General features: G+C 34.9%; 1 protein-coding gene across 1 annotated transcript in view; it reads left to right on the forward strand.

Annotated features, from left to right (window-relative positions):
• The window catches only part of DOK6 (docking protein 6), a 408,332-nt gene that overhangs the window by 118,226 nt on the left and 267,140 nt on the right, over positions 1–22,966 (forward strand). Inside the window, exon 2 of the mRNA XM_036824038.1 lies at positions 20,813–20,920. Within this exon, the coding sequence (XP_036679933.1) occupies positions 20,813–20,920 (108 nt within the window). The remainder of the gene's footprint in view (positions 1–20,812; positions 20,921–22,966) is intronic.

Raw genomic sequence — 22,966 nt, forward strand, 5'->3', positions numbered from 1 at the left:
TCTTAATTACTGGGTATTAACTCTTTAGTTATTCCTGTTACCTTTCTGATTGTCTTCCTGGGAATCCCTTTCCTCTATTTCCCTTTAAATGTCCATCTTCCCCTGCTTCCTTCTTCCCCCACCCTCTCTCTTCCCTCCCCCATGCAAAATGCTGTCCTTGGTCCTCCAAGGCTAGTAGACAGTTTTTCTGAGCCTCAGTTGCTTCATCTGTAAAATGGAAATAATAGGGATCGTTACCACACAGTTTTGGTGTGAGGGTTGAGTGTGAGAGAGTGCTTGGCATAGCAAAATTGCTTACTGAACGTCAGCTATTGTAGAAGTAAAGCCAGTTAAGGGATCTCCCTGACTCAGGCTTTTTCCATGTAAATTTTCTTTTAAAAGCCAAAACATCTCTGTGAAACTTTAAACACTTGTTGATCATATTTTAATATTCCTTACCAGGTAGGTAAGGAATATAACTGGTGCATAATTCATGAATTGAGAAGTTTCTCTCCTACCCTCATCTTGGTAAACCCTACCCCTCAATTCTGTGGTGGAAACCAATTTTTAAAGTTCTTTTTTATGGTTCTAATGTTTCTTTATGGAGATCCAAGAAATTATGGCTATATATTTTTAAATTTCTTTCTTTCTCGTACAAAAGGCATATGTGTGTGAAAAAAACAAGGTTTTTTCCTACACATGAACATAACCTGGAGATATTTTCGATCTGTACATAGAAGACTTTCTTATTTCATTGTGTAGATGTGCCATAGTTTACTTGACAAGTTCCTTATCAGCAGGTGTTAGGGTTATTTTGCTATTATCAACAATCCTGCAGTATATAATTTATCCACATAACATTGTTATGAATGCAGATGAACTGATGGTGTAAAATTTAAAATGAGGGACTGCTGGGTCAAAGTAATGTATGCAAATTTTATACTTTTTTTTCAAATTTAAAATGTCTGTTATCCTTTCTGCATTGATTTGAGATGCCACCTTTATTGTCACATGGTCTTTGCAGAATTTCTATTCTTTTCTATTGGTCTGATTGCTCAGGTGCCATTACCACACTGTTTTAATTATTGGGGTGTTATAGTATGTTTTAATACATGTTAGGTCTCCCCAACTATTGTTCTTATTTTTCTGAGGGTTTTTTTGCTATTTCCTATTTTACCATAAGTTAAGTAGTGTGTCTAGTTATGAAAGAGTAATTTAAGGTTTATTACATTAAACATATGAACTAATAGAGGTGAATTTATTTTCTATGACAATCACAGGGCATCTTTGCATTAAATCGTATTTGATGTCCTCCAGAAATGGTTTCTAATGTTCCTTTTTGAGGTCTTAACATTTCTTTTGAGTGTATTTCTAGATTTTTTTAACATTTATGTGACCACTATAAATGGAGTTTTCCATCATACTTTCTAAATGATTATTGTTTGTTATATTTAAGATTTTTGACTTCTGATGATTTTATAAACTTTTACTGTGGTGAAATGAATTCCCTTATGCTCTGTAATAGATCTCAGCGGATTCTACTGAGTTTCCCAGTATATAGTTATTTCATCTACAAGTTGTTTTAGCCGTTACTTTCTAATATTCCTATCTCTAATTTCTTTCTTTTTTGTAATTGCACTGGATAATATTTCTGCTACCTTGTAAATCTTAGTGTTGCTAAAGGGTATCTTTGTTGTAATCCTGATTGGCAGAAATGATCTAATGATGTGTTTTTCCTTTAAGTATAATGCTGGTTCCTGGGCTCATTTGAGCGATGGGGGGAAAGGGGAGAGAAGAGTGTATAGTTTATCCTTTAGTGCACATATATCATTGCCCTTTTCTTAACTCACCTGATATTATGTTTATTTGTGATTCTGTTTCCCCAAACTGGTTATCCCTTTAAGACAAGTATGAGTTTTACTCTCTCCTATAGTAAGCATAATGTTTTACACATTGTCAGCATTCATTCATTGTGCAATTTGAATTATAAGTGAAGCCTCTAAAATTGTATCCTACTGTAATTTGCTGTCATGCTCTGGAATAATTCCTAAGTAGATATATTTACTTGCATGTGATGTAGGAATTGATGCCCTTCATAATGACTGACTGAATATATAAGACTTGTGTCAAGGAGGTGGCAATGGGTGAGATGTGTGAGTAAATAATATATCAATATATTATCCACAGGACTGAAAACATTAAGTTACATTTAAAAATTAAATAAATAACAACCATTTCAAATCATTTATGAAAGACGTTTTATTGGGAATAAGTATTAAAGTGTTATTGAAGCTTATGGTTGCACTTACTTAAGTTTGTAATGATTATACTGGTTATTTATAAATCTAAGGCGAGTTTATGCTTTCTACCAATATATATTGAGCCCTTATAAGAATATATTATGCAAGAAGCTGTTTAATATACAAAGTTGTACTTTCAACAAGCATGGGCTCTAATAAGAGAAATCAAATTTATACTGAGTCACAAAACAAAGAAGGCTATAATAACTCTCCCATTTGTGGAGACCATAGGAAAGTGGAGACTGGAAGTATTATTGTGAGCAGGCAAGCTCAATCTGCCCAAAGTTTCCTTCCTTGAAACCTAAGTATCACATTGATAGGAAAAGTTAATTAGGTTGACCAGATGTCAGGACATCTGGAAGCACAAAGAAAGTATTGAATGTATTGCATGGTGATTATAATTAACAATACTGTATTGTACTCTTGAAATTTGCTGTATGAGGAAATAGATATATTAATTAGCTGGATTGTAGTGATCATTTCACAGTGGTCCATAAGAAAACATTAGCATGATTATTTTGATGGTGGTGTACAGAATAGTTTAGAGAGAAAGCAAAGGTAGGAGGCCAACTTAGCAAACCATAGCAATAATTTAGAATTGTGCCAAACTTTGAGTAAGTTACTTAACTTTTATGCCTGAGTGTCCCATATTGTAAACAATGATAATTATATTGCCCACCTTATTGGATTTTGGTGTGGTTTAAACTATGTTAATATTTATAAATTCCTCATTACAGTGGGGAACATAATAAGAACTTAAGATGCTAGTTATTAGTATTGAAAGTCAAGATTTCTACTGTTACCTGATTGAAGCAATGCCCAAAATGTTGACCGAAGAGGAAAAAGTCAGGTTAAACCACAAAATTAAAATAATACTAAAACAAATATAGAGCATCCAAATCTAATTATGTAGCTCTAAACAGAAAGCCAGTACATTTTTGAAACAGCAGCCAAAATTAAATTAGGGAAAATGAGAGAAATAAATATGTAAAGTAGATAAGAAACACTGTGTACTTTCTGCTAAGAAATTAATTTTCTTTTCTGAGTAAAACCTCTCACTTAAGGTGTTTCATTTCAAAATGAGCTTTTTTTTCTTTTTTTTTTTTTTAAACGTCTTTATTGGAGTATAATTGCTTTACAGTGGTGTGTTAGTTTCTGCTTTATAAAAAAGCAAATCAGCTATACATGTACATACATCCCCATATCTCCTCCCTCTTGCGTCTTCCTATACATTTGAAATCAGTCACCCTTTAAACTATTTCTTCCCTGGGCTTTCGAACTCCTGAAGCTTTCATGTCTTTTTTATGCTCTGAGGAGAGAAGCTTCTGTTCAGCTACTCAGCGTGGATTAGCGCCTAAGCCTTCAAGGAGCCCATACTCTCAAATACCATTTAGTTTAGATTTTGACATTTTCTTTTATTCTTGATCTTTTAAAAAATCACTTATTACTGCACAAGATTTGTGTCCTTAAAATGAAAAAATACAAAGCGTGTCCAAAAGGGTATTTTCACAACAGTCTGTTTGGGGGGTAAACATTTATTTATAACTAAGCACTTGGATTGAGTTCTTCATTGGTTTAATCACAGACAAGCCTCGTGTTGCCCGTAGGTTCCCTAGGTTTTAGAGGAAGGAAAGTAAATTTCAGATCCTTCTTCTTTTCATTCTTCTTTTCAGTTATCTGTTTTTGGTCTTTCTCATCACTTGAGTTTTTAGACATGAAATGTTGCAAATGTGCTGAAATTTTCAATGTATCAGAATAAACGGGTAATTCTCCTTCACTGGCTGGTTTCCATCCCTTGAGAGCAAGGACTGTCTTCTAGATATTTAGGATACATTTCTCTGTGATTTAGGTGAATAGAGAACAAATGGTAAGGGATGGGTTTGAGGAAAGAAAGAGACAGAGGTATTTCCCACACATGATTGACTTCAAAAAATAGAAATAGATAAAAGACAAAAATTGACAAAGTAGACCAAAAAAAAAAAGAACTAGACAAAATTTCTTTGTTTTTAGCATCCTTTTTTTCCTAGGCCCAGGCTTTCATCATTGGAGCAAGCCAAACTTTCTTCTTATCTTGATGTAAGTTTCCCAACTTTAAAATCAACACATTAATATCTTGCTCATTTAAGACTGAGAGGACATAATGCATGAGGAGTTAATGTAATAATAACAAATACAAGCTCTGAAGTTAGATTATCAGGGCTTGATTCCTATATCTCAGTGACTATCTTTAAAAAAATTTTTTTTCTGTGCCTCAGTTTTGTCCTATGTAACATACAATAATAATGAAGCCTAATAGTGTTGTTTTGTGAATAAAATGTGTTAATACATTTCAGATATTTAGATCAACATGTGACCAAGAGTATGTGCCCATCTTGGAAATTATAAAAGGTTATATACCTATAAGGTATTGATTAATTCATCCAACAGTTTTTAAGTATTCACTTTGCTATGAGTGAGTTTAGGGATGGAGAAGGAAAACAATAATGTGTAAGGCATGGCTGCTTCTCTGAAGGAGACTATAATCTAATAAGGGAGATTAACTGTCAAAAGACAGCAAAGGACAATTGATAAAGGAAAATGGTAAAGAGATGCTTGTTTTGACTGGTTTGATCTAGGAAGACTCCATGAAAGAAGTTAAGACTTAAGTCTGGTTTCAAAGGGTAGCTAGGATCCTAAAGAATGTGAATTGAAAAATAGGGGAATTTCAGGTAAAGAATATCATGCAAAAAAGAAATGAAAGCAGTGCAATTCAAGGAGAAAATTTAATGGGAGAAGTGACAAATGTTTCACAAGACTTTGGGATTAGTTCATGAGGGTTCTTGAATAGCAAGCTTCAGAATTTGAAATTTCTTTTATAAGCAGTGGGTGATAGTGATGCATTGGAAAGTTTTTTGTTGTTCTTTTTTTCATTTGTTTTTTGGTCTGAAGATATACGTGGCCAGAGCTGTGATTTAGGACATTTAATATGGTAATAGTTAATAAGTTGGGTTGGAGTAAAACAAATGTGAAAGCAGGAGATCAGCTGGGAGGTTACTAGAACAGTGTTTCTTAAAGTGGGATTCTGTTAGATGTTAGTAATGAAAAGAAAGGGAGGGATGTTATACATGGGTGATTAAATGTATCTGTCATCTAAATGAATACTTTCATGGAGTGGAATGAAAAATGTTTTCAAAGGCTACTGAGCAAAAAAAAAAAAAAGTGAGATAGTCTAAGAAATTTTATAAATCCATCACAAAGTAGGAAAAGAGTAAAATATGTACATTAAAAAGAATAAAACAAATATGAGGTGGTGAAAAGTTCAAATATATCAGTAACCACATAAATGTAAATAGATTATGCATTTCTCTTAATAAACAGAAGTCATAAATATATAAGCAAAACTGACAAATTTACTATCTTAAAGTGAAAAACTTCTGCATGAGAAGTTAAATTATAAAAAAGTGAAAGTCAAACTACAAAATAGGGGAAAGTATTTCCAATACATTTACCTGATAAAGGATTTAAAAGTAAAATATATTTAAATTTTTCTGCAAATCAACAGCAAAAACGACAAAAAACAAATATAGTCTATCAACATGGATAAAGCTCTATCATATAATTGGAAGTGAATATTAGGTTTTATAATGTTTCGTACATGAAGTTTTGTACTATTCATGCAAAATTTGAAATATAAAAACAGTAATAAATATTGCTTATAAAGGTATAAAGATATAGTAGATATATTAAAGTCTTCGATTGGAAGGATGTACATTAACTTTAAGATAATATGTCATATGCAGTACATATATGAAAAAGAATTTAATGATTAGTAACTACTGACCCTACAAGTTCTGGAATTTCTCAAAGATCATTACAAAACTTCATGTATAATTGACATTTTCATAATTCTTTAAGTTCATTACCAAATCTGGCAGCTGTTTATGGCTAATTGAAATGAAACCAGTAACATCAGTTATAATCCCATTTATTACCAGAAAACTCATGTCTGTTGTCAGTTGAAACCTTAGTATAAGTCCCTCATTTGAAACCAACATCTGAATATTATCATTACTTTTAAAGAACAGTGGATTACAAGAGGCATGGAATAATTCTATTTTAGGTTTAAACATTTTATTCAGGACAACTCAACAAGTATGTAGACTTAGGTCAAGTTGATATACTAATTTGAAACAGAAGTTGGAAATGTGTTTTCTGATTCAATATTTTAAATATACTGTACTTTTTAGTTTCAAAGAGACACTAGGTATTCAAAAAAGCACTAGGTGTTGAATCATCATTGGATGAGTCTGAAAATTTATATACGGAAACTGAAGTAAAATAATGGTTTCACAAAGAGGACATAGTTTAATGGTAAGAAGTGATTCTGAGGTAGTCTGGAAAGCAAGATTTTACAGAAAGACTGCAGTTTATAAATTTGTCAAGAGCAGTTTTGGTAATGCAATTGTTTAAATATCGTATTAAACTCAATATATCTCAACTAAACTCATTTAGTTTAGTTTATATATCTATATCTAACTAAACTCATTTCTTAGGTTTTTTGACAATTGCATAAATGCCATCATTCACTTGGTTATCTAGGTATAAAAACTTAGATATATCTTTAATTCTTCACTTGTATTAAGTTTGTTGTGAAGTTCAAATTTTTCCTGTAATGTTTTTCATCTTGGATTCATCTTCTCTCTCTCTGCTGCCCTCAACATTGGCTGAGTTGTAATCTCCTTCTCTGCTATGAATGTACTAATCACCTAATAAAATTTTTCTATTGTCATAGTTATATTAACCCTACTACTGATCTAATATTTTAAAAATATTATTCCCATAATGTCACTCCCTTAATAAAACTGATCATTGACTCCATTTTCTGCTACATCAAATGAAAACTGTCTTTGATTTTTAAGGCTTTCTACCATTTGTGTTTTTATTCCTTTCTTAGGGGTGTGTGTGTGTGTGTGTGTGTGTGTTCCTCAATTCTCCCCATTCTTTTTTTTTTTTTAACATCTTTATTGGAGTATAATTGCTTTACAATGGGGTGTTAGTTTCTGCTGTATAACAAAGTGAATCAGCTATACATATACATATATCCCCATATCTCCTCTTCTTGCTTTTCCCTCCCACCCTCCCTATCCCACCCCTCTAGGTGGTCACAAAGCACTGAGCTGATCTCCCTGTGCTATGCAGCTGCTCCCCATTCTTATATATCACAGGAGCATCTCACTTTTGGATTTTGCCCACAGATTTTTGGATGGTGCAGGTAAAGGCAAAAATTAATGAAGACACCAAGATTTGAAGCTTATGTGACTAAAAAGAGGAAATAAAAATCCTGGAAGGAGAAGTAAACTGAAGAGGAAATATTTTGATTTGGACATTTGACTTTCACTTACTGAACCCTATAGTAACTGGCTCCATAAAATAGAAACATGCTGGTTGTACCTGGGAATAGAGTTTTCAGTGATTATTGAGTTATGCCTCTACAACTGACTGATGAAAATAAAATATTGTCAATTTCAAAAGCATAAGTTGATATAGAGCCAAATAATACTCTGATTTTAGAGAAACTAAAACCCAGAAGACATGGTTCTTTCCTGGAGATTTTGAGCAAAGAGAAAAGATATTTTGTTCTGTGTCATGTCAGTGTTGGGCTCTTTGAAAGTAGGGAGCAGGAAGAGAGTAATTCTAAGAATCCCTCCAGTGCTGTGATTGTTTCTAAAAATTGCCACCTGCTTGGGTTACTGCTCTGCAGGTCTGTTCTACAACTGGTTTTCATTCTCATGATAATGATGACAATTTCACACTCTCAACCTAAAGCTTGCTGCTGCTGTGAAGTGTCTCATTTCTGGCTGTGACTCTAAACCATGTCTGTATTCTTTCCCAGTATTTCATTGATGGCCTGGTAGACAAATGCAGTAGAGAGAACTGTATATATTCAGGTGAAAAACAAAAAACACTTGGCCTCCTCAAAAATTGGCAATGGTGAGATTTGGGGAATCATTGTTTGCCTTTTGTGAATTTCCAATTGTTTTTCTGGGTTATTAAGATAAAGAGAAAGCAAGATAATAGAAATGGAAAAGATTAACACATTTATTTTGGTCTTTCCAACCATGAAACGAGAAAAAATGAGATATACATATTGTGCTTTAAGCATTTTTTCAATGTTAATGGATAGCAATATTTACATTTTGCATTAAACAGTGGTGAATGGTGCAAAGCTCTTGAGTTAACAAAATTGGTGAGAACTTTCCCTTTTAAAATTGAACTTTAATTAAATTATGGTCCGAGGAGAAGGGAAAGAAGTTTTTAATTTTTTGGTTCTGTGGTTTATATTTAAATAGGTGAGTGTTTATACAGAGATAGATGCATATTTATGTATATTATTTATATACATATATAAACTGAAATTTAAAAGTCAAATAGATATAAGGACAAATGCATTTATATATAAATATAAATGGATAGCCATATACACATAAAATGATAGCCTGCCACTACTCTGTTTCATCCTTAATGACCTGTGCTTTTTCAGTCACAGATTATATAACCTAAAACAGAAATGGCCAGTAGAAGTATTTTTAAAACACTGAAGTGAAAACAATCCTTGAATTAGTGATAAGATTTCTTATATTTTTTGAGATACTAGTTAGTTTTTTGCTAAATTAAGTTACAGATAAAAATAAATGTATTTAGACTTGTGGATATTTAAGAAAATGTATTTACATCCTCCATCCCCAGAAATATACTCTGTGCCTGTTTACAATGGGGGCTGCTTGGTGCCCCTTATAACATCTTTAAAGTTGCCTCTGGCTCATCTCTTTTCATTGCTCTTGTATTCTTAAGTATTTCTAATCAATTCACAGGTGGAGAAAAACCCTTTGGGTTTTACATTTATCAGAGAGCCACTGCATTTATGTCAGGGAACTCAGCAGGCTGTGAACTATATCCAGAGTTGCAGGTGTGTACAAAGGAGGACCCGTAGTGGATATATTTGATTATAGCAGTCTACTCTCTGGGCATACAGAAGCCACAGGACTGTAGACATTGCAACTGACAGCTGCAAGTCTTACAGTTTAGAGATGACATGTGCCTTGAAAAATCTAAGCATTTAAAAGAAATCAACCTGAAATACCCAATATTCCTGACCCTATACCACTATTTTTAAAATTTCATTTCATTTGTGACTTTTGTTTAATCTGTAATCCTAAATTTTCTTAGACTTCAGTTTACTTAAGGACATCTACCATAACTTAGAGAAAGAGTTGGTGAATCTGATTGAAATCTTTTTTTTTTTTTTTTTTTTATTCACACACACACACACTGTATTTTATTTTTACAAGACATAAATAGACTGACACCAAGCATTGTACATGGATGACCACAACAAAAGCAACAATGATTGCAATTACCAAACATGAAACACACTCATACTATGTCATAATATTGACAATCAGTCCAGTAATCCTCCACTGTAACAGCTCCTTTACTTTGCAGTGAAAATTGATTTGTATATTCTTTGCCTCTGAGTCCTTGTGGGATTTTTTTTTTTTTTTTTTAAATTCAGACAGAAAGTCACAAAAATTATACTCATCCTCATCAGTTCACTCAGTCCCATGTAATTAATTTTTTTTTCATCTTGATCTTTTGTTAGCACTTTTATGAGTTCATCAGTTTTTCATTAGAGTTCTGAAAATGCTTATTCATTCAGTTCAGCAGTACAGTCAGTTACCAGAAACCTGTACTTGTCAGAGTCTTTTCCATGAATTTCTTGAAGATGAAACCCTTTTATAGGAACATATTTGCAAAATCATCAGAGTACACCCAGAACTGTCTGTAAATGACAAAAGACTTAAAAATGACCACGGTTAAAGATTTGATGAAAGTTCATAATAATGCAGTTGACAAGAAAATTAGTTATTTCTGAGATATACATTTTAAAGTAATAACTAGGATTATTACTTATAACATTATACCAGAACATATAAGATTTTTAGAAATTTCATGTAATATAAGATTTTTAGAAATTTCATGTAATGTCTGAAACATTTATATTAACATATTTCCATACATATTTCCATACAAATACAAATATAAGATTTTTAGAAATTTCATGTAATGTCTGAAACATTTATATTAACATATTTCCATACAAATAACCCAATGAAAGTTTAGTATTAGTTGTTTTGTTTGTTTTTTTTATACTGCAGGTTCTTATTAGGCATCAGTTTTATACACATCAGTGTATACATGTCAATCCCAATTGCCCAATTCAGCACACCACCATCCCCACCTCACCGCAGTTTTCCCCCCTTGGTGTCCATATGACCGTTCTCTACATTTGTGTCTCAACTTCTGCCCTGCAAACTGGCTCATCTGTACCATTTTTCTAGGTTCCGCATACATGCATTAATATACGATATTTGTTTTTCTCTTTCTGACTTACTTCACTCTGTATGACAGTCTCTAGATCCATCCATGTCTCAACAAATGACTCAATTTCGTTCCTTTTTATGGCTGAGTAATATTCCATTGTATTGATTGAAATCTTAAAGCCAAGATTCTTCCTGACCTGGCTCTCCCATATCTTTCTTCTCTTATCTCTTACCACCCTTACTGTGGTTCACTGCCCTCCACACTGGCCTCCTTGCAGTTCTTGGAATAATAGTTCAGGCAGGCTCCCTCAACAGGGCATTTGCTCTTGCAATTTTGTCTTACTGAAGCACTCTTTCCCCAGATGTCTGTACCAGTCATTCTCTCACTTCCTCTAATACCGAAACATAGGCTCCTGGGTGAGCCTTCCCTCACCATCCCTCCATAGCACTTAACACCATTGAAAAAAAATACTATTTACAAATACACTTATTTATTTGCCATCATCTGTCTACCCAATTGAAATGGATGTTCCAAGAGGCAGGAACTTAGTTTCCACAAGGACAGAAAGTTTCTGTTTTTTGTTGTTGCTATTATTATAATTTTTATCTGCATTTTTTTACTACTGTATCCACAGAACAAAGAGCTCTCAAATATTTTTTGAACAAATGGAATAGATAAGAGTGATTTCTGATATCAGTATATATTTGACAGCAATTAAATATAAGCCAGTGTTGAAAGTTCATATCTATATTGAAAAAGATAGCTAAAGCTAAATTCATCAGTGCATTAAGCTTAATCCTGTGTATTAACCACTTTTTACAGAAACACAGTGTCTTTCAATAGTACCATACACAATTTGTGAGAGGAGAAAGACTCAGGACTAAGTAATTGAATTTACTCATAGCATAAGCCTGCAATAACTATTCCTGAATTGTCTTTGCTTATGTGTTTATTTATTTGTTGTCTTGATATGTTCATCTTATATACAGTTATAAATAATTGAATCCTATACCCCAAGTTATCATTCATACAGTATCTTGCTTTCAGAAGGGAACACAGGGACTTCCCTGGCGGTCCAGTGGTTAAGACTTCACCTTCCAATGCAGGGGGTGCGGGTTTGATCCTTGGTCGGGGAGCTAAGATCCCACATGCCTCACGGCTAAAAACCCAAAACATAGAAGCAATATTGTAACAAATTCAATAAAGACTTTAAAAATGGTCCACATAAAAAAAAATCTTTAAAAAAAAAAAAGGGAACACAAACATAAGATGCTCCAGATATGCCACTGTCTTCTATATTCTTTAAAATCTCTAGAAACAACGTTTCTGTGACTCCTTTTAGTGCAACGGATCCTCAGGTTTGACAACTCCTATAATTAAAAATTCTCCCAAGTTTTTAACCAAAATCCTACATGAACAAAGTTCATTAGGTCAACATCTTATGATGGAACAGGCCCATTAAATCCGACTTTTGGTTAAGTTAAATCTTGGGAATGGATGCTGGATAAATAACGTCATTATGGCTATGAACTAAAGCGAAGAAATCAAACCATCTACATCACAGTGAGTCTTAAATGGAAAAAGGATGCCCTTTGGGTAAAATCTCCTTGAAAAGGAGAAAACACTGAAGAAAAGGGACTGCTATGAGGTAAAAGGTTTTCATCAGATGGAGAGGAATCAAGAGGGTATTTAACTATGGCAATCGGTCTGGCTGGCTAATGCAGTGTAAAACTGAGGTGTGGAGCAGCTGGGCATCCTGAGGATTTCTGTAGTCCTGGCAACAACGTGGAATTTTCTCGAAGGAAAATCTGAAGGGTACCCAGGAGCCTGTTTGGTGAGACAACTGGCATGTTTAGGAGATAACTTTGAATGAGAAGGTGAAATCAGTTACTTCCTCAGGAGAGAGTGAAGCAGCATCTTGAACAGTGATGGGACAGGCAGGCGTGTCATCCGAGAAGGGACAGGACTCGGGAGAAGGTGAATCTTCCTGCAACCAATAAATTCCGTTGCTAACCAGCCAAATGGTCCCTGCACCTTCAGATGCCCTTGAAGAGCCAAGCAGTGTCTGAAGAGACTGCACCCTCTCCTCCCACACACTGCTAAAGAAGGGCACTGATTTATGTCCTGTCTCTTGGAACAAAAGTAAAAATAAAAACCTAATTTAATTGGTGTGGTTCTTTTTCATGCACTCGACAAATTTGTATCTTTCATTTATAAGCAAAATAAAACCTATTCCTTTATTTTTTCTTCTCAGAGGAGTGATTTCCTGGTCTCAAGTGGTCATTTTTGCTGCTCGTCTCCAGAATTCTCCAACATACTCATATAAGGCATCAGTTCCAGGGCCTAAAGCAGACTAACACTATTAAAATCCCACTTGATAAAGAGTAACAGGGAGGTGATTTCCTCATGCTCCTATTAACTGTATGTTTCTGGTACGAAGGTTGCTTTCAGACTGCTGACTCATGCTGAATTTGACAGAGAAAGACACTTCCAAATTCTCTGCACCAGGTCCCTTTTTACTACCATCACAAAGCAAACTATTTTGAAAAAAAAAAAGCACAATGGAAAATGAAACCCTCTGCATTTATTAGCATTTATTAAATAATTAAGTTAAAAAATTCAACTAGACATCAAAATATAACTAGTCCACAGTCATGATAATTCATACTATTTTTCCCAATAAATTATTTTGTTTTAATAACTGTATTATGAGATTTCATTAGACTTTTGAAATATCAAAAATAATTTAATTGAAACAGAAATTGAGGAATTTGTGCAAAATACCTGGCTAGTAGTCCTCAAAACTGTCAAGGTCATGAAAAGCAAAAAAGGCTGAGAAACTGTCAAAGATCAGAGGAGATAAGGAGACAGGACCACTGAATGCAGCGTGGTGACCTGGATTGGATCCCAAAACAGAAGAGGACATTGGTGGGAAAAACTGGTGATTTCTGAATAGAATCTGTAGTTTAGATAATAGTATTTTACTAATGTTAAGTCTTAGTTTTGAAAAATGTATCATGGTTATTTAGGATGTTAACATTAGGAGAAGCTGGGTAAAATCTTTTTGGGAAATCTCTGCACCATTTTTGCCAGTGTTTTATAAATCTAAATTTATCCCAGAACAAGAAAATAATAACTTAAGGGCCTTGGCTTGGTAAACAGTCTGTTACATCAGGTCTTTAACAATCAGTTTTATCTATATGTTATTGCCTCTGTTAATGTAATAGCAAAGAGATAAGATGCTATTGAAAATACCAAGTCTATTTTTCCTTATTATCCGTTATCAGGTTTATTCTATAGCAATATCAAGTGCCTAAATGGAAACACTTATGCTTTCTGACTCATGTTTATCTCACTATTTAGTAAAAAATAATGTTGTCACACAAGCTGAGACATTGCAGTCAGGGAGTATGTTTGTGTATTTCCATGAATATTACAAGGCTTCATTGAATATCACCATGGTTCCTGAGCAATAAAGTGCACAGGGTACAGGGAAAAGCATTCTTCTGTAGGAAAGAACAGAAACTATATTACCAGGATTTTGGGTCTCAAATCCATTCAAAGAGGGTCTTCTTACCTCAACTAGAATTCCAAATCCACTAATAAATAATCAGGAGATAAATATTAATAATCTTTATACTTTACAAATGATATGTTTATTTATCTGCCTTGAATCTCTCACATTTCTACTCAGATTCATGTAACTACTTTTCACTTCCACAGTATTACTGTTACTACCACTACTCTGCTAATAAAAACAAATTCTAAAAAAGTATCTCTCTTAGTCAGCGTGGGCTGCCATAACGCAATGCCATAGCCTGAGTGGCTTGAACAACAGACATTTATTTTCTCACAGTTCTGGGGGTTAGAAGTCCAAGATCAAGGGCCAGCATGGTCAGGTTCTGGCGAGATCCCTCTTCCCAGCTTGCAGACAACCAGCATCTCACTGCATGTCCACATGACCTCTTTTTCTGTGAGAGCATGGAGAGAGGGCAGGCTCTCTGGTGCCTTTTCTTATAAGGACACTAATTCCATCCTCAGGGCCCATGTTCATGACTTCATCTAACCCTAGTTACCTCCCAAAGCCCCATCTCCAAATACCATGACATTGGGGGTGAGGAATCCAATGAACCATATGCTGATATCATATTATTATCAATATTTATACTACCTTTTTTTAGGTTGTTTTACCTTGAGGGTAGAGATCAGTAAGGGGTCAAAAAATAAATAAATAACTAGAACACAGTGTGTGGAGAGAACACCAGGAGATCTAAAGGAGTAGTCTTAACTCCTGATGTCCAGGGCTGTGGTTAGAAATCTTGTGACAGAGGAGATGGGTCTCCACCTGGGTAGAAAAAGAGAGGTATATCCACATGTGCTGAAAGCTCAGGGCTGTCCTTCATGTGCTTTTCGAAGGTACCAGGACGGAGCTCAGAAAGGTAGCAAGAGTAATATGAAATTGCGTGTTTGTACTGTTATTCTGTTTATTCTGCTTTTATGATGAGAGGTCTTCCTGTGATTGTTCTGAGTGCCTTTGAACAAGAGAAATGCTGTCTTCTAGTGAATAATAGACAATGCACACTCCAGAGGAATTATAGTATCTGGCCTATATTAGTTGAAAAAACAGTATAAATAAACTTTGCAGTATAAATAAAGAAATAGAACAGAAAAGAGACCTTCAAAATAGCGGAGGAGTAAAACGTGGAGATCACCTTCCTCACCACAAATACATCAGAAATACATCTACATGTGGAACAACTCCTACAGAACGCCTGCTGAACGCTGGCAGACGACCTCAGACTTCCCCAAAGAGCGAAGAACAGATGCCCTCAGTGACCTACATGCAGAGGTGGGGCCAAATCCAAAGCTGAACCCCAGGAGCTGGGTGAACAAAGAAGAGAAAGGGGCATCTCTCCCAGCAGCCTCAAGAGCAGCAGATTAAATCTCCACAATCAATTTGATGTACCCTACATCTGTGGAATATGTGAATAGACAAGGAATCATCCCAAAATTGAGGCAGTGGACTTTGTGTGATTTTGTCCATATAGCTTTGCTTTTACCATTTCTCCTGGGGTTCTGTCTGTCCTTTTTTTTTATTTATCTTTTTTTTAGGGTAGTTTTTAGTGCTTGTTATCATTGGTGGATTTGTTTTTTGGTTTGGTTGCTCTCTTCTTTCTTTCTTTCTCTTTTTTATTACTTTCTAATTTTTTTTTATTTTCAATAATTTTTTTTACTTTTTATTTTAATAACTTTATTTTATTTTACTTTTTTCTTTCTTTCTTTCTTTCTTTTCTTCCTTCCTTCCTTTTCTTTCTTTTTTTCTCCCTTTTCTTCTGAGCCGTGTGACTGACAGGGCCTTGGTGCTCCGGCCGGGTGTCAGGCCGGTGACTCTGAGGTGGGAGAGCCGAGTTCAGGACATTGGTCCACCAGAGACCTCCTGGCTCCATGTAATATCGAATGGTGAAAGCTCTCCCAGAGATCTCCGTCTCAACTCTAAGAGCCACCTCCACTCAACGACCAGCAAGCTTCAGTGCTGAACACCCCCTGCCAAACAACTAGCAAGACAGGAACACAACAACACCCAGTAGCAGAGAGGCTGCCTAAAATCATAATAAGGTCACAGACACCCCAAAACACACCACTGGATGCGGTCCTGCCCACCACAAAGACAAGGTCCAGCCTCATCCACCAGAACACAGGCACTAGTCCCCTCCACCAGGAAGCTTACACAACCCATGGAACAAACCTTAGCCAATGGGGGCAGACACCAAAAACAACGGGAACAACAAACCTGCAGCCTGTGAAAAGGAGACCCCAAACACAGTAAGTTAAGCAAAATGAGAAGACAGAGAAACACAAAGCAGATTTAGGAGCAAGGTAAAAACCCACCAGACCAAACAAATGAAGAGGAAATAGGCAGTCTACCTGAAAAAGAATTCAGCTTAATGACAGTAAAGATGATCCAAAATCTTGGAAATAGAATGGAGAAAATACAAGAAACCTTTAACAAGGACCTAGAAGAACGAAAGAGGAAACAAACAATGATGAACAACACAATAAATGAAATTTAAAATTCTCTAGAAGGAATCATTAGCAGAATAACTGAGGCAGAAGAATGGATAAGTGACATAGAAGATAGAATAGTGGAAATAACTACCGCAGAGAAGAATACAGAAAAAAGAATGAAAAGAATTGAGGACAGTCTCAGAGACCTTTGGGGCAACAGTAAACTCACCAACATTCGAATTATAGGGGTCCCAGAAGAAGAAGAGAAAAAGAAAGGGACTGAGAAAATATTCCAAGAGATTATAGTTGAAAACTTCCCTAATATGGGAAAGGAAATAGTCAGTCAAGTCCAGGAAGCACAGAGAGTCCCATACAAGATAAATCCAAGGAGAAACACACCAAGACACGTATTAATAAAACTATCAAAAATTAAATAGAAAGAAAAAATATTGAAAGCAGCAAGGGAAAAACAACAAATAACACACAAGGGAATCCCCATAAGGTAAGCAGCTGATCTTTCAGCAGAAACTCTGCAAGCCAGAAGGGAGTGGCAGGACATATTTAAAGTGATGAAAGGGAAAAACCTACAAGCAAGATTACTCTACCCAGCAAGGATCTCATTCAGATTCGACGGAGAAATTAAAACCATTACAGACAAGCAAAAGCTAAGAGAATTCAGCACCACCAAACCAGCTTTACAACAAATGCTAAAGGAACTTCTCTAGGCAGGAAATAGAAAAGAAGGAAAAGACCTACAAAAACAAACCCAAAACAATTAAGAAAATGGTAATAGGAATATACATATCAATAATTACCTTAAACATAAATGGATTAAATGCTCCAACCAAAAGACATAGACTGGCTGAATGGATACAAAAACAAGACCCATATATATGCTGTCTACAAGAGACCCACTTCAGACCTAGGGACACATACAGGCTGAAAGTGAGAGGATGGAAAACGATATTCCATGCAAATGGAAATCAAAAGAAAGCTGGAGTAGCAATTCACATATCAGACAAAATAGACTTTAAAATAAAATTATTACAAGAGACAAAGAAGGACACTACCTAATGATCAAGGGATCAATCCAAGAAGAAGATATGACAATTGTAAATATTTATGCACCCAACATAGGAGCACCTCAATACATAAGCCAAATGCTAACAACCATAAAGGGGGAAATTGACAGTAACACAATCATAGTAGGGGACTTTATCACCCCACTTTCACCAATGGACAGATCATCCAAAATGAAAATAAATAAGGAAACACAAGCTTTAAATGATACATTAAACAACATGGACTTAATTGATATTTATAGGACATTCCATCAAAAAACAACAGAATACACTTTCTTCTCAAGTGCTCTTGGAACATTCTCTAGGATAGATCATATCTTGGATCACAAATCAAGCCTTGGTAAATTTAAGAAAACTGAAATCATATCAAGTATCTTTTTCAACCACAATGCTATGAGACTAGATATCAATTACAGGAAAAAATCTGTAAAAATTACAAACACACAGAGGCTAAACAATACAGTATGAAATAACCAAGAGATCACTGAAGAAATCAAAGAGGAAATCAAAAAATACCTAGAAACAAATGACAATGTAAACCCGACAACCCAAAACCCAGAGATAAACCCACGCACTTATGGTCAACTAATCTATGACAAAGGAGGCAAGAATATACAATGGAGAAAGGACAGCCTCTTCAATAAGTGGTGCTGGGAAAATTGGACAGCTACATGTAAAAGAATGAAATTAGAACACTCAGTAACACCATACACAAAAATAAACTCAAAATGGATTAAAGACCTAAATGTAAGACCAGACACTATAAAACTCTTAGAGGAAAACATAGGCAGAACACTCCATGACATAAATCACAGCAAGATCCTTTTTGAGCCACCACTTAGAGAAATGGAAATTAAAACAAAAATAAACAAATGGGACCTAATGAAATTTAAAACCTTTTGCACAGCAAAAGAAACCATAAACAAGACGAAAAGACAAACCTCAGAATGGGAACATATTTGCAAATGGAGCAACTGACAAAGGATTAATCTCCAAAATTTAGAAGCAGCTCATGCAGCTCAATATCAAAAAAACAAACAACCCAATCCAAAAATTGGCAGAAGACCTAAATAGACATTTCTCCAAAGAAGATATACAGATTGCCAACAAACACATGAAAGGATGCTCAACATCACTAATCATTAGAGAAATGCAAATGAAAACCACAATAAGGTATCACCTCACAGCAGTCAGAATGGCCATCATCAAAAAATCTACAAACAATAAATGCTGGAGAAGGGGTGGAGAAAAGGGAACCCCCTTGCACTGTTGGTGGGAATGTAAATTGATATAGCCACTATCGTGAAGAGTATGGAGGTTCCTTTAAAAACTAAAAATAGAACTACCATACGACTCAGCAATCCCACTACTGGGCATATTGCCTGAGAAAACCATAATTCAAAAAGAGTCATGTACCGCAATGTTCATTGCAGCTGTATTTACAGTAGGTAGTTCATGGAAGCAACCTAAGTGTCCATCAACAGATGAATGGATAAAGAAGATGTGGCACGTATATACAATGGAATATTACTCAGCCATATAAAGAAATGAAATTGAGTTATTTGTAGTGAGGTGGATGGACCTAGAGACTGTAATACAGAGTGAAGTAAGTCAGAAAGAGAAAAATAAATACCGTATGCTAACACATATATATGGAATCTAAAGAAAAAAAAATGGTCTGAAGGACCTAGGAGCAGGACAGGAATAAAGATGCAGATGTAGGGAATGGACTTGACATGGGGAGGGGGACGGGTAAGCTGGAACGAAGTGAGAGAGTGGCATGGACTTATATATACTACCAAATGTAAAATAGATAGCTAGTGGGAAGCAGCCGCATAGCACAGGGAGATCAGCTCCGTGCTTTGTGACCATCTAGAGGGGTGGGATAGGGAGGGTGGGAGGGTGACCCATGAGGGAGGAGATATGGGGATGTATGTATATATATAGCCGATTCACTTTTTTATAAAGCAGAAACTAACAGACCATTGTAAAGCAATTTTACTCCAATAAAGATGTTTAAAAATAAATAAATAAATACATTTTAAAAATTAAAAAATAAACATAAAAAAAAGAAATAGAACAGAAATACAGTGATCTTAGTTTCTGGCTATAGAGAATGTAAACTCCAGCAAAAATATGTATTTCTATAAAAGTTTGAAATATTAAATTTGCATTTCTAGACCTCTTTAGTTATTGAAAAAAAGTCTCATTTTATTGATTTGACCTAAACATACCTGTGGAGGGAGGCTGATAAGGTGGGCATCAGGTGACAGTGTAAGAGCCAACATGAATTAGTCCTGTAAAATCAGGCAGAGTCCAGAAAGAAGGGCCTGTGTTTGTGTAATATATAGCCCTGCTTTTTTTTTAAACAAAGCTGAAGACATGTGTGTTCAGACAGATGTGTGTTCAAATCCTGACACTCTTACTGTCTTACTATCTTTATCCTAAAATGAAGACAACCTACCTCATATAGTAGGTCTGAGGATTAAATGTGTCTATAAATTTTAAAATGTATTGCACATAATAAGCGTTTAGTAAATAGTAGTTGCTATAAAAGCATACAAGGGTGTGACAGATGTGTCCATTATGAAAACATATCTGTTTCATTTTCTAAAGTAGTATATGAGCATTTTTTATAATTAACACTGTAAGTGAGTTTTTAAATGTGATGTTTTTCCAAAGATAGAATATTGAACATTATGAAAGTGCTTAACCTTAGTAAATTGTTACTTCATTATCATGGAAAACAGAATTGTTTGTCACCAGGATGGTGAGAATAAATATTTTGTATGATGTTGATACCCAGATGATTTAGTTAGATTAAAGAGGATTGAAGCCAGTGCACTGAAAATGTCATAACATAAAATCTTTTCATATAAAATTTATTTTTATATTTAATATTGTTTTTAAAATTTGCTATAATTTTAAAGAATAACATGCCTCTGACTTCCCAAATTTTTTCTCTCTGTAAGATAAGTGCATGTAAAACAATTTATTCCCCCTGGATTAGTTGAATAGATAAATCCCTGATGCTACTAAACTCATGTACAAAAGACATAATGGAATTCCTTTATTTACTTTCAGATTTTCAGACGTTGCTGGTTGGTTTTTAAGAAGGCGTCTAGTAAAGGACCCAGAAGGCTAGAAAAATTTCCAGATGAAAAGGCAGCATATTTCAGAAACTTTCATAAGGTAAGTCACGGTCTTTGGAATCTCTGGGGAATAACTGTACCTTTGGCAACAACTGTGGAGACATTTCTTTTGATAGATGAAATCTGCAGAGGCAAAAACGCATGGCCAGGCTAAAATGTCCCTGCACTGATAAAATGCAAAAGTTGTTTTTCTCCTTTATTTTAATCATCTGCTATAAATGCCAGTGGTACCTCTGCAAAATGAAAGACTCATTTTTATTGCTACTTTGCAAAATGAGATGACTCATAACTCAACCAGATCATTTCCCAAGGTGCTGAGTAGGCATTTTCCCTCTTTTCAGGTTAATTGTGCATTTTTACTTTGATTTAAACCATGGGCAATGTTTAGGAGATAAAACTTTTGAGGATGGTGTTAGCAGTGTTAATGACACTGTTAATGTACAAAGCATTTGCTCTTTACAGCTTAGCAAGAACGATCATCGTGTATGCTGATGTGTAGAGATGTGACATAAATCCTATGAATGAAATATCAATTTCCTAAGAATTAAAAGTATGTAAGAAATTGCCCTAGAATGATGCTAAATATGCTGCTGAAAGTTATCTTTGGTGATAATGTCAAAAAAGAGTTAAGTATTTGATAGTAATGTGGAGGATTCATGATCAGAATGCAGAATTGTGAAACAGCATTGCTTTTTTGATAGAATGCCCACATAAGCTCAGGAAAGACTCGAATTCCTCACTGGTGGTAACATAGAGTAAGTTACCCTGAATAATGTAATGAGTCTGTGGAATTTATTTTATATGATGTATAGTGCTAATTTCTTCTTTTATTAAAAATAAAGTGCTTGCCAGGGATGAGAGGGGGGTGGGAGGGATAAATAGGCATAGGACCAAGGATTTTTAGGACAGTGAAACTACCCTTTATGATACTATAATGGTAGATGTATGTCATTATAAATCTGTCCAAAGCCATAGAATGTACAACACCAAGAGTGAACCTTACTGTAAAATATGGACTTTGAGTGATTATGTTGTATCAAAGTAGATTCATGAGTTATAACAAATGTACCATCTGGTGGGGATGTTGATAATGGGGGAGGCTATGCATTTTTGAGGGCAGGTTGCATAAGGGAAAGCTCTGTACTTTCTGCTCAATATTGCTGTGAACATAAAACTGCTCTACAAAGTAAAGTCTATTAAAAATAGATTATTCAGCAGTAATGTGCTAACCAATCCTATTAACACAAATAACTAGCAATCTTTTGTATTAGATTTGAACCTATATCATAAGGCTTAATATGTGAATTTCTTTAACTCTCTATGAGGTATACTATATATTAATATAGATTTACTAATAGAGAATCCAAGTTCAAGTTCCTGCCCAGCCACTTACAAGCTCATAGGAGTTTGGTTTTCTCATGAGGACATGGATTTTAAAATTGTAATATTACATGTCTCTTTTGAAGATTATGCAAGATAGAGTATCAAATAACAACCAACACAGTGATGCAGGTTCTAACTATATGAACAATTATTTGCAGCCTGAAGTCATATTGATATTTTGTATGATGATGATGACCATGGCAATAATTTTAAGCCTGACTTAATGACAAACTGCCAGGTCATGAAATGTAAGTCTGTAACATTTAGTTTTTTAGTAAAATTTTGGAAAACTGAGCATAGTATATATTCTGTGGATTCCTGGTCAGAACGCCTGCCTGCTGGTCAATGCTGTACCCTGGCCGGACGCTCTCTAGCCAGCGCGCCTAGAGTCCATGTACTCATGATTCAGCCATCTTTTACTTGAAAAATGGCAACATTATAAGCAGTATTATAACCACCTATAAGGATTAATAATTTAGACAAAGATAAGTGTAAGCTGTCTGCTTTATACGATGCACTGGGCTCCTCCCTGGGAGCACGAGGAGATGCACGAGGCACAGTCCTTGCCCTGAAGGAGCTTGTATTCCAGAGGAAAAGACACACATATGCAGATAATTTTGATTCAGTATGAACAAGTCTTAATAAACTGAAAAGGGTCATAAAGAGTGTGTTCTCTGACCATAAATTATTTAAATTAGAAATC

This window comes from Balaenoptera musculus, chromosome 14 (assembly GCF_009873245.2).
Source record: "Balaenoptera musculus isolate JJ_BM4_2016_0621 chromosome 14, mBalMus1.pri.v3, whole genome shotgun sequence".
Taxonomy (NCBI): Eukaryota; Metazoa; Chordata; class Mammalia; order Artiodactyla; family Balaenopteridae; genus Balaenoptera; species Balaenoptera musculus.